This window comes from Pseudorca crassidens, chromosome X (genome assembly GCF_039906515.1).
Source record: "Pseudorca crassidens isolate mPseCra1 chromosome X, mPseCra1.hap1, whole genome shotgun sequence".
In the NCBI taxonomy this organism is placed as follows: Eukaryota; Metazoa; Chordata; class Mammalia; order Artiodactyla; family Delphinidae; genus Pseudorca; species Pseudorca crassidens.
This window is the reverse complement of record NC_090317.1, coordinates 45,242,941-45,259,435: the sequence shown is the minus strand read 5'-3', so window position 1 is coordinate 45,259,435 and position 16,495 is coordinate 45,242,941. Positions and strand designations below refer to the sequence as shown.

The 16,495-nt window shown below is 40.6% G+C and overlaps 1 protein-coding gene across 1 annotated transcript in view; it reads right to left on the bottom strand.

The window, feature by feature from the left end:
• The window catches only part of TRMT2B (tRNA methyltransferase 2 homolog B), a gene marked incomplete at its 5' end in the record, with an annotated part of 83,996 nt that extends 71,769 nt beyond the window's left edge, over nucleotides 1-12,227 (bottom strand). Inside the window, 5 exon segments of the mRNA XM_067722701.1 lie at nucleotides 5,173-5,243; nucleotides 5,804-5,861; nucleotides 7,030-7,084; nucleotides 7,785-7,968; nucleotides 11,966-12,227. Of these exon segments, the coding sequence (XP_067578802.1) occupies nucleotides 5,173-5,243; nucleotides 5,804-5,861; nucleotides 7,030-7,084; nucleotides 7,785-7,968; nucleotides 11,966-12,227 (630 nt within the window).
• Between the last annotated feature and the right edge of the window lie 4,268 nt (nucleotides 12,228-16,495).

Sequence of the window (16,495 nt, the reverse complement as noted above, 5' to 3'; positions counted from 1 at the left end):
AGACAGAAGAACAGCAAAAGGAGTCCCAAGATAACAGCTAGGCAGAAGGCCTCAGGAGCCTAGGATGGAGACTTCAGAAAAAAGGTCTTCAGGGAAAATACTAAACTCAAGTTTTAGACCATATGGAGAACATTGATGTTTGACAGAGCTCTTAGAGCACTCAGAAAAAAAAATAGCAATAGGTTCAGAGAAAACTAAGCCAATGAGAAAATTAGGTAATTATTCAAGCCAATGAAAACTAGAAGTTGTAAAATCCATCATATTACATAGGACTAAGCAGTTATTTTTTTTAAATGAAGCATACAGCAGAAACTAACACACCATTGTAAAGCAATTATACTCCAATAAAGATGTTAAAAAAATGATCAAAGGATCAATCCAAGAAGATATAACAATTGTAAATATTAAAAAAATGAAGCATATTATTATGTGGAAAAAAGGTACAGAACTGTGTCCATATTAAGCTACCTTTTAGCTAAGAAAAGGGGAGATACAAATATGTTTCCATTTTTTAAAATAAATAAAAGTGAATAAAAATGTTACCCATAGAAGGAGGAAGGGAACTGGGCAGAGGGGACAGAAGTGAAAACTAGACCTCTTTAAATACACCTTTATGGGACTTCCCTGGAGGTCCAGTGGTTAAGACTCTGCACTTCCACTGCAGGGGGGGCGGGTTCAATCTCTGGTCAGGGAACTAAGATCCTGCATGTGGCGCGGCCAAAAAACAAAACAAAAAGAAAATACACCTTTATTTTGTAGATATGACTTTGAAACCATGTAAATATCTTACAAAATTATAAAACAAAAATTTAATCAAAAGGAAAAAGAAAAAAATCAATCCCTAAAATTTGAAAGCAAGAATGAAGAAAAAAAAAGAATCCATGTATCATGTCAAGTTGGTGGTGTAACTACAAAGAGATGAATTCCTTCAGAGCCACAATAATTGGACAAAAAGAACTGGACAGAAATCTTGAGCTCTTTTCAGTAATCATTTGTTAGTAATAATACTAGTATTGTTGTTCTGAAATTATATGTAAAGAGTAGGATGGAATAAATAAGTACAGCTGACCCTTGAACAACATGGGTTTGAACTGCACAGGTCCACTTATATGAAGTTTTTTTCACTAAACGTGTACTACAGTACTACACGACGCATGGCTGATTGAATCCACAGATGTGGAACCACAGATACGAAGTGGATTTTCGACTGCACAGGGGTTGGCGCCCTTAACTATGTCCTTGTTCAAGGGTCAATTGTAAGTATTCTAATGTTGTCAGGACTAAAGTTTTAATTGTAAGAGACAAGAGATAAAAATATAAAATCAAAGGATTTAAGTAAAAACTATAATTTTTAATTTGATTTGGACATATTACTGTGAACTCATGATATATTTTCTTTTAAAAAATATTTCCTAGCTCTGTCCACTAAAAAGGCATTGAAATATGACCAACTCAGTATAAATAAGCACGCACCTAGCACCCTGCCATTTCCCACTAACAGAGACAAGGATTCCTTAAAGAAACGGCTGAGGGCTTCCCTGGTGGCGCAGTGGTTGAGAGTCCGCCTGCCGATGCAGGGGACGCGGGTTCGTGCCCCAGTCCTGGAAGATCCCACATGCAGCGGAGCGGCTGGGCCCGTGAGCCATGGCCGCTGAGTCTGCGCGTTCGGAGCCTTGCTCCACAATGGGAGAGGCCACAACAGTGAGAGGCCCGCGTACCGCAAAAAAAAAAAAAGAAACGGCTGATTCCAGCTCCCAGGCATAAAATGGACTAGATGTGCTAGAAATATCTTATCATTCCAGAACTATCACGGCCATCTAGGTCTCACAGCCAATTAAAAGAGGTTCCAATTGGCCAAAAATGGAGTAACTGGAGTACCAAAAAACCCCTAGTATCTGCAGTAGATTGAAACATATCAAGTATGTTAAAAATCTATGAGTTCCTAATGATACCAAAACAAACACATTAACTGATCATCTTTTGAGGAAGGTGAAAGAACCAAGGATTTATCCTGCCTTTCCTGTAAGAGTACCTTAGAGTAACCAAAGGGTTGATAGGGAAAAGTTATTTCTAGAAGAATTCCAGCTAATAAATAATAGATTTAGAACAGAACTGCATTGCAACCCCCCCCCCCCAAAATAAGAGATCTAGGCACTGATCACTAATGACAGCTAAACCATTAAGCGAAAAGCTGACAGGGAACTTTTCAATGAGTGAATCAGACTGATGACACCTGAATCCGCTGTTCAATGTTAACATCACCAAAAAAGAGAGCCCATTAGACATCTACATATAAAAACATTCTTGCCAAAAATCAAACCTGAATCTGATCAACACTCTAGATCTACCAGCTTAGAGGAAATACAGGGGATAGAGGAAGAACATTCAATGATATCAAGGGGATTCAATCAGCAAAATCCAGAATGGGAGAATCTCCAGAGGAAAACAAACCAGTTTCTTCAAAAAGTAAATTGCAGGGACAAAAAAATTAATAGGGAGGGGTACTTAAAAATTAAGAGGCTAAAGAGACATGTTAATCAAATGCAATGTATATACCTTGTTTGAATCCTGATTTGAACAAGCCAACTATATCAATTAAGCTTTTTATGAGATAAAACAGTGCCTAATCTGAACATTTACTAGGTAGTTGATGATATTATGGGATAAATGTTTATTTGCAGGTGTGACAATGGTATGAAACTATGTTAAAAAATTAAGTCCTTTCTGTTAAAACTCATGCTGTGGTATTTATATCTTATATGATATAATGTCTGGAATTTGCCTCAAACAAATCCAAAGGGGCTGGTGGAAAGTGGGTGAGAGTATAGTGAAAGCAAGATGGGCCATGTGTTGATAGTTACTGAAGCTGGGTAATGGGTACATGGGGTTTGTTATACCATTCTATACTTTTACACGTTTGTAATTTTCCACAACATAAAATGAAAGAAAAAAACAGTACAATAAAGGAAACAAAATCTTAGTACATCTACTTGGCTCAGGAGTGAATATCTACAGTCATAACAATACAGATGCTAGAGACCAGTTGCTTGGACTGGAGTGGTGATGATGGTGGTGGAAATAGAAAGAAGAGGGTAGAGTCAAAGTATTTTTAGAAAGGAAAACTGAACGAAATAAATAAGAAAACAAAAAAAAAAGAAAGGAAAACTGAAAGGACGTGGAGATTTATTATATGCGGCTGAGGAGGAAGTGGTAGGATTAAGACAGAGGAGTCTAAGAGGACATATGTTTCTAGTACACGTTGCTACCATTTACTAACGTGAGAAAAAAGGGCACATTTGGAAAGGGAAGAGGGTAAATTTAGTTTAGGGCAATGGTTCTCAACCGGAGGTGACTGTGCCCCACAAGAGATATCTGGAGGCAGTTTTGGTTGTCACAACTCATGGCCTCTAGGGGCAGAGGCCACGGATGCTGCTAAACATCCTCCAGTGCACCTAATAGCCCCACACAATAAATAACCATCCAACCCAAAATGTTAATAGTGCGAAGGTTGAGAAATCTGGATCTGGGCCAATGCTGATTTGAAGAGCTCTACAGGAAAACTAGGTGAGGATGTTCGGTAGCCTTTGGAACTCCACCTCCTGAAGCTCAAGATGGAGCTGGTATGCAAATATAAGTTTAGGAGTTGTCAATTTACAGGTGGTCATTCCAATCATCAGCTATAGTGGTGTGCAATCTCCCATGAATATATTCAAAAAGAAGGCCAAGGACAGAGTCCTGGAGGACACCAACACTTATCGTGGGAAAGAAAGGGAGAAAAAGATCCCATGAGAACGACTAAGAAGTGGCCAGCGAAATAGGAGGAAAACCATCAGAGAATGGTATCACAGAAACCAAACAAAGACAGTGTTCCCAAGGAGGAAAATAAGAATAATAAGTGGTACCAAAGGCAGAGAAAAGTTGAGTAAGTTAGGGGCAGAAAGTTTCCATTTAATTTGGCAAAACAGAGCTCACTGATGAATTTGGCAAGATTAATTTCTAGGAATTGTTGGAGGCAGAAGCAAGAACCATCAGATTTTTTTTAATTGAATATGTTTATGAAAGAAAAGAGCCGGTAGAGGTGGAGAAAAGTAGGTAAAGAAACGGGAGAAAGAGGGAATGTAACAAAGGAATAAGGAACCTGGGGAGAGAGGAGATGAGTCCAAGATGGTGTTTCAAGGAAGAATAGCCTTGGACAGGTAGAAGACTAACAGCATTTCACTGAGATAGGAGGGAAAGGAGGGGTAAGATTTCAGCGAAATTGGTAGATGGTAGGGGAAGCAGCTAAGGGAATCCTCATCTGTTGGTCTTAATTTTCCAGTGAAGAACCAGGCACAGCCATCTGTCAAGAGCAAGGGTAAATGTGATGGGATAGGAAATTCGAGGAGAGGTAAGAGTTTGGAATAGTCACTGAAGACAATGGGAGAAGAAGCTGACAAGGGTCATGCAGGAAGATTTCCAGAGAATGATCCTATGATGGGAGTTGTGTTCTAGCCAGGAAATCTTTGAGGTCAAGATGTGTCCTATGAGAAGGCACCACCCAAGTGTCAGAAAGCTGAATCATTAGGAGGATGGGTGCTGTAAGTATAAACAGGGAACAAGTATGTCATTTGGAAGTCCTGTTTCTTTTGCCTTTTTCTTTTAAGTTCCAGGAGGGCAGGCACCATGTTTGTTTGAATCACCACTGGATCCCCAGCACCTAGTCCAGTGCCTGACACATAGTAGGTACTCAATAAATAGTGGGTACATGAAATAGAGGGATACTAAAATGTCTCAGAGGCCAATCTAATGATGTAGATGCCTTACGCCCATTCCCACATCTCTCATGATATGTTTCAACCTTGTTCTGCTGAAAACACTAGCCTTCCAAATACAGACACCTGCCACTTGCTATCCTGCCCTTATCAGTATCTCTCTGTCCTAAATTTCCCTTGTATTAAATTCCTTGGATGCTTGACATTTGCAATAATGGATGCAGTTCTCTCTCCTCCTCTCCACCCTCTCTGAAATGAAACACTAGCAATGTTCTCTCCACCGTTAAGAAGTACACTTTCAGAACAGAACCCCTCCTCCCCTGTAGCACTAGAAGAGCTCTATGATTAAAATATCAGGCATGCTGCCGTTATAGACTGCAATGCCTGGGGTCATCTTCAACCAGCCTTTGTTCCTTATTACCTGTGCCACTTGACTGTGTTTCTTGGGGATGTTTTTCAGATGGTTAGACCGTACACAGACCATGTTCCTGTCTATGGAAAGAAAAAGAATTTGATTTACATGGTTTTCTTCCTAAAAGATTATTTAGAATAAAATGTCTAGCAACTCAAATCCCCTAATCCAAAGAGGCATATGCAAATATGAAGAAGCAAAGTACCTAATTCATGCTCAAGGCCATTTTTCAGAGAAAACCTGTTTCCTGGTCTGGCCATTAAAAAGCTTATTCTTAATGGAGCTAGTCCGCAATATTTTCTCTCATGCCACAAATGTACAATATGATAATGTCTGCTTTCTGTTCAGATTTTAAGAGGGAAGTAAAATGTAATGGGTTTTGTTTTTCTGTTAGTGAATAACAGAACACTGACGTCATATACTCATTTAATTCAGCACACAGGGGAAAAAAAGAAAGCCAAGTGCCTACCCTAATGAACTGTAGTTTAAGGCATATGGATATTAAACAGTGTAACTAATATAAAATGATGGTGTTTCAAGTGGATTTATTGAAAATGGGCAAATGGTAAGTTCAGGAATAGAATCTAGGAATGGATACTGGAATTAAGTCTCAGAAATATGCCACTGTGATTTCTCTCACCAGCACTCACCTCCCCTACCAGTTCTTTTAAGGCAGATTTATCGCAGAAAGCTCTTAACTTTCAGGGATATGGGGATGTGAAATAGAAAGGGCATGTCTCTAATAAGCAGGAGACTGCTCCCAGTACAGAAAGTAACATAAAATGATAACAATGATGATGACGACGATGTTGACAACAATGATGATAATGAGACCAGCAGCACCAGCATCAATATTTATGAAGTGCTTACTAGGTCTCAGGCATATGGCTTTTAGAGGAAGAAAGCTGGGGGGCGGGGAGGTTGATTCCTAGCACTATAATACAATGACTACTCACCAAAAAGTATCCCCAATTAATCTTATTTTTTAATGCCTTTTTTTAAATTGAAGTATAGTTGATTTACAATGTTGTGTTACTTTCAGGTGTACAGCACAGTGATTCAGTTTTATATGTATATATATACATATACATATATATATATATTTTAGATTCTTTTCCTTTATAGGTTATTACAAAATATTGAGTACAGTTCCCTGTGCTATACAGTAGGCCCTTGTTGGTCATCTATTTTATATATAGTAGTGTATAAATCCACTGTATGGATTTATAGTGTATGTTATAGTAGTGTATGTTAATCCCAAACTCCTAATTTATCCCTCCCCCACTTTCCCCTTTGGTAACCATAAGTTTGTTTTCTATGTCTGTGGGTCTATTTCTGGTTTGCAAGTAAGTTCATTTGTATCATTTTTTTTTGATTCCACATATAAATGATATATTTGTTTTTCTCTGTCTGGCTTACCTCACTTAATATGATAATCTCTAGGTCCACATTGCTGCAAATGGCATTATTTCATTTTTTGTAGCTGAGCAATATTCCATTGTGTATATATATACCACATCTCCAATTAATCTTGTGATCATGCTCTGCATCAAAGGCTTCCAGTAGCTAGTGGCTACTGTGTTGGAAAGTGCAGCTATATATGAAGCAGCAAGAACACTTGCTACTCACACACACAGAGCTATAAGAATAACCCCCAAAAAAAGCAAGGAAGAAAGGAAACAGGCATTCGGATATAAGGCTCTAGAGTTTGGAAGACATAACTGGCCTAAAGTGAAAATTTCAGAGTCATTAGCATATTGAGTTTAAGGACACGTTGGGGCATCTGGGTAGACCTGTTCAGCCAAGCTTCCTACAAGTCTAGCACCTGATAGAATGGAGGAGTGAAGACTTAAGCTGGGTACCTACCTTGAGCTGTTCTTCATGGCTCAGCCTCCAGAGTGGCATCACAACATCAGCCAGCCTTGAATAAAATAATTCAGGCACCTCATTCATTATCTAAATATGTACTGAGCACCTACTACGCATAAGTACTTCCTGCCACCATTTGCTCTGGCATTTTACTTATCATTCAGAAGACCTAACTCTCAGGCCCCTGGGGAGATGGAGTCTGGGAGGAGAGCCCATTTTGGTGCTGTCTACTTAACAAAGCCGAACAGATGGGCAAACCTAATATAAGAAAAATCCAGATTTATCAGGAGGTAATTAATCATATTATAAAAAGGCTTCACTGTTGCGTTCCTTTAAATAGCTCACCTCCCTAACACTTTTAAAATATAATTTGATTTAGAAAATACAGTTGTTGCATAAAATGAGGTATATTTGTGTTTGCATGGCTGCGGTGGGACTATTCATTTCTAATTCATCTCATCTCTAAGTCCCTGGTTTTCAGTATACCTGTCCTGGACCTTTTGAGACACAAGGTCCCAGTTAAATATTCTCTTTCTGCCAAAAACACACATAAAGGCAAGGAGAACATTTTCTGCAATCACAAAGCATTTCCACCAACATTCCTTAGATGTCTTAAGTTTGCCCTGGGTATCCTACCTGAGGTGCCCCCCTGAATCCCTGCAAATGCCACACTGTACGTCAGGCATACAGAATTTCAGTAGGCCCAGAGATTCAGATTTGTTAAGGGGAAGGGATATCACCCAGGGCCTTACCTTTCCTGCCAGGAATCATCTAGTGGTCCAAGATGTCTTGGTTTCTTCTGACTTTTCTGTCTTCTTTGACACTTCTTGGCTATCATGTGGGTGAAGTTTCCCTTACATGCTGAGCCCAGAAAGAGTTGTGACCAACCTGGAGGTTTTCTGGCACACCAGGGGAGCAAATAATAATAGCATCTACCTTATAGAGTGGTTGCAAGAGTTAAATAAAGGATAATAAAAAACACTTAGCACGGTGCTGGGAAAACTGGACAGCTACATGAAAAAGAATGAAATTAGAACACTCCCTAACACCATACACAAAAATAAACTCAAAATGGATCAAAGACTTAAATGTAAGGCCAGACACTAAAACTCTTAGAGGAAAACATAGGCAGAACACTCTATGACATAAATCACAGCAAGATCCCTTTTGACCCACCTCCTAGAGAAATGGAAATAAAAAACAAAAATCAAAAATAAACAAATACGACCTAATGAAACTTAAAAGCTTTTGCACAGCAAAGGAAACCATAAACAAGATGAAAAGACAACCCTCAGAATGGGAGAAAATATTTGCAAATGAAGCAACTGACAGAGGATTACTCTCCAAAATATACAAGCAGCTCATGCAGCTCAATATCAAAAAAACAAACAACCCAATCCAAAAATGGGCATAAGACCTAAATAGACATTTCTCCGAAGAAGATATACAGACTGCCAACAAACACATCAAAGAATGCTCAACAGCACTAATCCTTAGAGACACGCAAATCACAACTACAATGAGGTATCACCTCACACCAGTCAGAATGGCCATCATCAAAAAATCTACAAACAATAAATGCTGGAGAGGGTGTGGAGAAAAGGGAACCCTCTTGCACTGCTGGTGGGAATGTAAATTGATACAGCCACTATGGAGAACAGTATGGAGGTTCCTTAAAAAACTAAAAATAGAACTACCATATGACCCAGCAATCCCACTACTGGGCATATACCCTGAGAGAACCATAATTCAAAAAGAGACATGTACCACAATGTTCACTGCAGCTCTATTTACAGTAGCCAGGACATGGAAGCAACCTAAGTGTCCACTGACAGATGAATGGATAAAGAAGATGTGGCACATACATACAATGGAATATTACTAAGCCATAAAAGGAAACGAAATTGAGTTATTTGTAGTGAGGTGGATGGACCTAGAGTCTGTCATACAGAGTGAAGTAAGTCAGAAAGAGAAAAACAAATACTGTATGCTAACACATATATATGGAATCTTAAAAAAATGGTTCTGAAGAGCCTAGGGGCAGGATAGGAATAAAGACACAGATGTAGAGAATGGACTTGAGGACACGGGGAGGGGGAAGGGTAAGCTGGGAAAAAGTGAGAGGATGGCATGGACATATATACACTACCAAATGTAAAACAGATAGCTAGTGGGAAGCAGCCGCATAGCACACACAGCGAGATCAGCTCAGTGCTTTGTGACCACCTAGAGGGGTGGGATAGGGAGGGTGGGAGGGAGACAAAAGAGGGAGGAGAAATGGGGATATATGTATATGTATAGCTGATTCACTTTGTTATAAAGCAGAAACTAACACACCATTGTGAAGCAATTATACTCCAATAAAGATGTTAAAAAAAAGCACTCAGCAGAAGATTAAATAGACAAGATGTTTGTAAAGCTCTGAGCAGTGTCCAGTGCCTGGGAAAAACTCAGTACATGTTAATTACAACCGTCATGATGTTTAAAGACAGTATGGGACTGAATGGGGGTGGCAATATTAAAGGAAGGGAGCAGGGGGAAGGAATAGTGGGAATAACTATGAGTCAAAAGCTGGAAGAGTTAGAACAGGTGGAGGGCCTCACTTTGGAAAGAGGAAGGAACCCCTCTTCCTCCCACACAGGACTCTCTGTTGTTGCCTATTTACCTAATGGTGCCTGATCATTGATGTTTAACTATTTTGAGTACCCAGGACACATGTATGGACTTGGCCAGACACCTCACTGATCTGCCATGAAATTACCTTTTTGCCCTTGCCCTCTACCTTGGATTTCATCCTAATGTTAAGTCATACCTTAATTCATAATGAAATACATTTCAAGTCCAACATATGGAATAGGTTTATTAACAAAGATTCTTCCATGGACTCAATGCAACCAAAAATAAATAAATAAATAAATTTATTTTAAAAATTAAAAAGATTCTTCCATGGCTCCCTCTATTACTGTAAAATTAGTATGCATGATCACTACATAATTTAGAGGATGCTGACATGGGTGCTGTAATATTTAGCCCATACAGTATTTTGTATGTTTACAAAGTACTAAAGAAAGTAACTGTCATAGCTTGGAAGCATTCTGAGGATTTCAAATTTCTAACAGAATAAATTTAAGCTGGCCCGGAGTTCAGATGTTAACAATAACACACACCACCCAGCTCCCAGGAAGGGACAAGTCGTTAAGAACATGGGCTCTGGGGCCATGTTCTAATCCCAGCTCTTCTTCTCACTAGCTCTGACTCTGGGCAAGTTACTTAAGTGTTATGAATCTCAGTGTCACCATCTATAAAAATATGACTGGTAACACCTACCTTTCAGGGTTGTGGTAAGAATTAAATGAGCTCATATATAGGAAGCACTCAGGTCTGTGCCTAACACAGCAGCTGTTCAACATGTGTCACTGCCCTGCCTCAGGCTCTGATTCGAAGTGTGTCACCTGACTTCTTTGCGCCTTAATGTGTCCAACCTGTAAATCTGGTGAGATATAATGCATGCGAGTGCTGTGAGCGTAAGAACAATTACGTGGAAACTTAAACAACGCACACACGCAAACTCTCCTAACCTCAGTGCCTGCTGGAGTGTGGTGAACTTAAGGCCCACTCAGGACCACCTGTTAATACTACCAAATGTGTGACCTGTGGTAGACCTTTTTCCAAGGTGAGACAGATGTGTATATTTGAAAAGCAAAACCAGAGAAAGGAATGAGCGAAGGGGCAGGAGACAAAGAATAAAGAATGGTACGGAGAGGGGCACTGAGGAGGCCCACACTACAGGTGGAGAGAGTGGTGCTCTTCCAGGAAAGGGGCCCTGTCCCTCCAGCTGGCAGGGAAGGAAGAAGGAAACTGCAGGCCCACTGGGGGTTGGCAGAGGGGCAGGGGAGCTGAGGAATTTGAGTACAGCTATCTCTATCCCATGATATTTAGACTTTTTGTGAGTGTGGGCCCTCTCCCTGGTGACTAGCCACCATGACTGTGCTCCACTTGCCCTGTACCCCTTGTCCTTCTACATTTCTCCAAATGGTCAGATATAGTCTACAATAGGACTCTACTATTTCAGGGTGCCAACCAGACATCTCTCCTGGTAAAGAGTCTCTCATCACACTTAGTAATTTCTCAAGTGAAATATAGTTTTCAAGGCAGTATAGTAATACCAGTCAAAGTGAGTTATATTTTGTTTTTATAGTGTTTCCTGTTTTAAATAAATGCTTGGGTTAAAAAAAAAAAAGAATGTGACAACTGCTCTATTTCTGCCTCAGGAATTGATCAGAAAGAGACCCAAGGTCCAGAGCTGCCAGAGAGCAAGGTATACTAACTCTCTAGGGCTGAATAGCTAACCAGCCTGAAATGCTCAGAGAGGTTCAAAGCAGAGACTATGTAGTAGGTTTAATCCTCACAGAGCCAAGGATCTCCTTGGAGCAAATGTTCACCCACGGAAAAGGATCCTGCTTACATTCTCCGTTCACCCTTCTTGCAGCTGGCCTGGCCCCAGACATGGTTCCTGGCTAAACCAGACGGACAGATGGGTACTGCTGCGTCCTGACTGCAGCCCACGTGCAGTCAGGTCCTTCCTTCCCCCACCAGACCCCCTTCACCAGCCCTTCCATCCCTCTCCTCTTTGGGCAAGTTCTGCCCACCGTGTTTGTAAGAAGGGTAACGAGGAAGAGACACTAGGAAAGGCTACCACTGAACTTGGGCGGGCTGCAGGGCCAGAAGAGCCGACAAGGGGAACAGGGGGAGGTCAGAACACAGGCGGAAGCAGAGCTGGATGCGACCACAAGCAGCCAGCGTCCGGTCGTCCCCTCCCCCACCTCGCCGGCCTTCCCAACTCCCCGCCCAGGAGGCAGCTTGGCGCAGTAAACAGTTTTCTCTACCGCAGGGGATAAATCGGGTTTTCGGACACTCCACGTACCCCTCTTACCTTCGTAACCTATAAATCTTCTTACAAACCGGAGGCGGTTAACGACAAAATCAGCTAACGGTCCACATCGCAGCCGCTGGGGAGAGTCACTTCCTGGTGCGCCCAGCGCCTCTACTCCCGGAACAGACGCGACGGGACGCTGGGCTCCCCCGGCTGGCCCGACACCTGGAAGCTTGTCTCGTGAGCCCTTCCGCCGACTTTGTCCCGGTGCTTCTCTAGAAATCTTCCGCCAAAGAACTCGTTGCGCTAAGGCCCGGCGCCTTCACTTCCCAGCGACCCCTCCGCGCGGCCCCGCCCCCTGCCTGCTCGCCTCACCCTCCCATTGGTGGATCTGGATAAATCTCCTAAATCACTTAGAAATTCTCACTACTGTAGCGTAAACAGCGCTACCTCTATAGGGGTAGCCTACAACCAAAAGAATAGTTTTCTAATGGTAGAATTGCAGGCATCAGATCCATAATGGATTGGAAGATTGGGAGAGGAAGAGCGGGGTGGCTTCCTCAAATCGCAGCATTGAAGGATGCACACGTATGTGCTGTAAAAAAAATTGTTTTTATTCTGTTACTTTAACAGAATAAAATTTACAGCAAAGTGAATCTACATTTTATGACCCTCGATTTGTATGCTTAATAGTAATTGGGCTTAAATGGAAAACACTTTATAGTCAACATTTCAGTTATTTATTCAAAGCATAATATGCCTATTATGTGCAAGGCAATGCATTAACCCTATTGAGTACAGCAGTAAGTTAAACAAGGACCAATAACTCACATAACAGCAAACATTGTCAGCCTGACCAAGGTTCAAAGCACAGATCTGCCACTTATAAGCTGTGTGAATTTGGGCCAGTTACTTAATTGCTCAGTGCCTCATTTTTCTCATCTGAAAAAATGTCCTTATCAATTGTACCTACCTCACTGGGTTTTGATAAAGATTAAAGAAGTTAATGCATGCAAAGTGCTTAGAACAGAGTGAGCACACACTCAATAAATGTTAGCTATTATCATTCAAAAATAATTGTATATACTGTGTGTGTATATACACACACATGTGCATATATACCTTTTTTTAAAAAAGGTCTTTATACGATGTGTAAAATAAATAAACTACAAGGATATATTGTACAACACAGGGAATACACCCAATATTTTATAATAACTTTAAATGGAGTATAATCTGTAAGCGTTTTGAATCACTATGTTGTACACCTGAAACTAATAGAGTATTATACATCAACTATACCCTAATGAAAAAAATTTTTTAATCCACTAAAAAAAAGAAAAGAAGAGAGATCTTTGCTTCCCATTCTAAAGACTTGAGCAGGTAACTGCTTGACTCAGATTGTGGCCTTCCTAACTGCTCTAATGGCTCTTGAGCAAAATTGGAGTGCAAACCACTGCTTCAGGTTTCTAGGCCTGCACTGGGCTAGCAAGTGAAACCAGGCCAGAGAGTGTGCTTTTGGGTCTCTTCTCCCTTTCTCTCCTCTTAATCCCCTCTTATTCAGAAAGCCAGCTCTACTCCTTTCCTCACCTCTTCTTCCCCTTTCTTCTCCTTCCCACGCCCTTCTGCTCCTTTATAATTTCTCATCTTGGCATCTTTTGTTGTGCCTAGCCCAGAGCCAGGTGCCCAATAGGAGCTCGATAAATATTTGTTGAATTGATTTGAATCCCACCTTGTCTACTGAAAGGAAAAGGGCATATCTTCGCTCACCCCCACCCTCACCTGCTCTGAGCATCCAATCGAACTCATTTAAAGCAGGTCTGTCATTTGAGAAGGCAGAACCCTGAGGGGTGACCAGAGAAAAGAGATTAAGGAAGCTATAATGTAATTACTTAGGCTTAACATTTCTATATATATTTAATCTGATAAACCATGTTCTTCTCTACAAGTGAAATCATTACATTTGTAAGAGGGGTAAAATATCCCATATTATAGAAAAGGTTAGACTCGTCAACAGGAAAGTCAATAAATGAACATGTCATAGGTGATAAGAAATATTGTTGAATTAAATAAGAGCCGAAACCAAGATAACCTTTGCTTAACTTTGTTACCAGCAAACCAAATCACTACAAAGTGAAATCTCTAGAAATTTGTCAAATATTCTCATTTTGGACCAAAGAAAGGATTTCTGAGAGGCTAAAGATTTCATTAGCTCTCAGAAATAACATGTATTAAATCACTTGGAAAAATAAATAAACAAATAAAATCACTTGGCAGTTAGGGCTGATTTGGTTGCATTAGCCGTGTTCTTCAGGTGTGCTTCCCAGGCCTCTAGGCCTGTGTTAGAGGCCATGAGGGATAGACATAGCCTGCACCCTCGAGAGTATGTGACCTGATGGAAAGACAAGGCTCACAAAGTCAGAATACACAACCATGGGCTTTGGTAATTCTAGAAAAGCAGAGGATATTCTTGGTAGTCAAGGAAGGAAGAGAATGAGAATTGAATTAATGCATAGAATTTTAATCACCTGAGAGGAGGTGGGGGCTGCAGCATGAAAAGAGGAATGAGCAAAATATATGTTCAAGGCCCAGGAGGAGGCAGGCCCGGCTGGAAGGGACTGTGGTGCCAAAGTCAGTGGAGATCAATAGGTCCAGGAAGATAAAGGGCCTGGAGCCATTCATACTGTATTTTTATACTTTTGGGCAGCATTAAACATTTTTATTAAATAGGAAAAAAAAAAAGAAGGGCCTGGAGTTGTAGTGCTGGGATGAGGGGTTTGATCTAGTTCCCTTAACAACAGGCAGCTAGTGAAGAATTTTTCATGAGATGTTTCTGGAAGTGAACTTTAGCAGCTGTGTTTAGGATGGATTTTAGGGTGTAGTGACTTGGAAGCTGAGGGAGACTGCTATAGTCATCCAGATGGGAGGTGCTGAGTCTCTGTACTAAGGCAGGCTACACTGCACTTTGCAAGAGTTTCTCAAAATGTGCACAGGGGCCCGTGTGCAACGTAATCATCTGGGGTGATTGTAACACGTGCAGGTTCCTGAGCCCCACCCCACACTTACAGAATCAAAATCCGAGAGGGGTAGGGCCCAAGAATATCTGGGTTTTTAACAAGCACCCCAGTGATGCCCGTGAAAATTTGAGCCTTACTACCAGGCATCAACTCAAATTCCAGATGAATTAGTTGAAGGTCAAAAAAATAAAATAAAATCGTAAAAGCCCTAAAATAAAATATAGATGATTATACATCTGAAATTTGGAGGCAGGAGAACTTTAGCAGTGGGAAAAAACCACCACATACATAGATTTTACTACATAAATCTGACAAACTTCTATATGACAAAAATATAATTAAATTCAATCATAAACAAACAGAAAAATATATATGACTATGGCAAAAGGTCATTTTCTTTATTGTATAAAGAGCTATATAAACTGATAAGAAAAATCCAATGACCACAATAGAGACCTTGGCAAAGACATGGAGAGGTAATTCGCAGGAAAGAAACATAACTAGTCAAAAAATGCTTTGTTCTACCTCACTAATAATGACAGAACATGCAAACTATACATCAAGTAGATAATACTATTTTATCTATAAAATTGATGAAGATTTAAAAAAGAACTGATATTCCTCAAAGTAGACCATGGACAGTGAGGCAGATGCTCTCATGCATTGCTGGTGGGATTGTAAATTGATACAAACTTCCTGGAAAGCAATTAGAATCCAGAGCCTTTAAAATTTTTATACTATTTGCCCCAGAAATTCCACGTCTAGGCATCTATTCTAAAGAAATAGAGATGTGAACAAAGATATATGCCCAGAGGCTCTCAAAGTTAAAAATAAGAAACCATCTTCAAGGTCCAACATTAGAAAAATAGAGAATGGTTATGTAAAATATGGTCTGTCCATAGACTATTAGACACTAAAAATTATGCTCATAGTATGGTGTTAGAAGTCAGGATGGCATTACCTTTCTGGTGCAGGGAGTGGCTGGCAGGGGGTATGAGGAGGCTTCTGAGGTGCTGGTAGTATTCTATTTCTTCATCTGGGTGCTGGTTATAAAGATGTATTCACTTTGTGAAAATTCATTGTTATACTCTTCATATGTGTGCTTTTCTGTATGTGTTACACTTCAATAAAAATTTTAACTTAGGGCTTCCCTGGTGGCTCAGTGGTTAAGAATCTGCCTGCCAATGCAGGGGACATGAGTTCAAGCCCTGCTCCGGAAGATCCCACATGCTGCGGAGCAACTAAGCCCGTGCTCCGCAACTACTGAGCCTGCACTCTAGAGCCCGCGAGCCACAACTACTACTGAGCCCGAGTGCCACAACTACTGAAGTCCATGCACCTAGAGCCCGTGCTCTGCAACAAGAGAAGCCACCCAATGAGAAGCCCACGCACCGCAACGAAGAGTAGACCCCGCTGGCTGCAACTAGAGAAAAGCCTGCACACAGCAACAAAGACCCAATGCAGCCAAAAATTAATTTAAAAAAATTTTTAACTTAAAATTGTGTCTTTGAAAAGTTTATAATGACATAGAAATATGTGTAGAAGGCAACCTTAAGTGAAAAGGGCAGGGTAA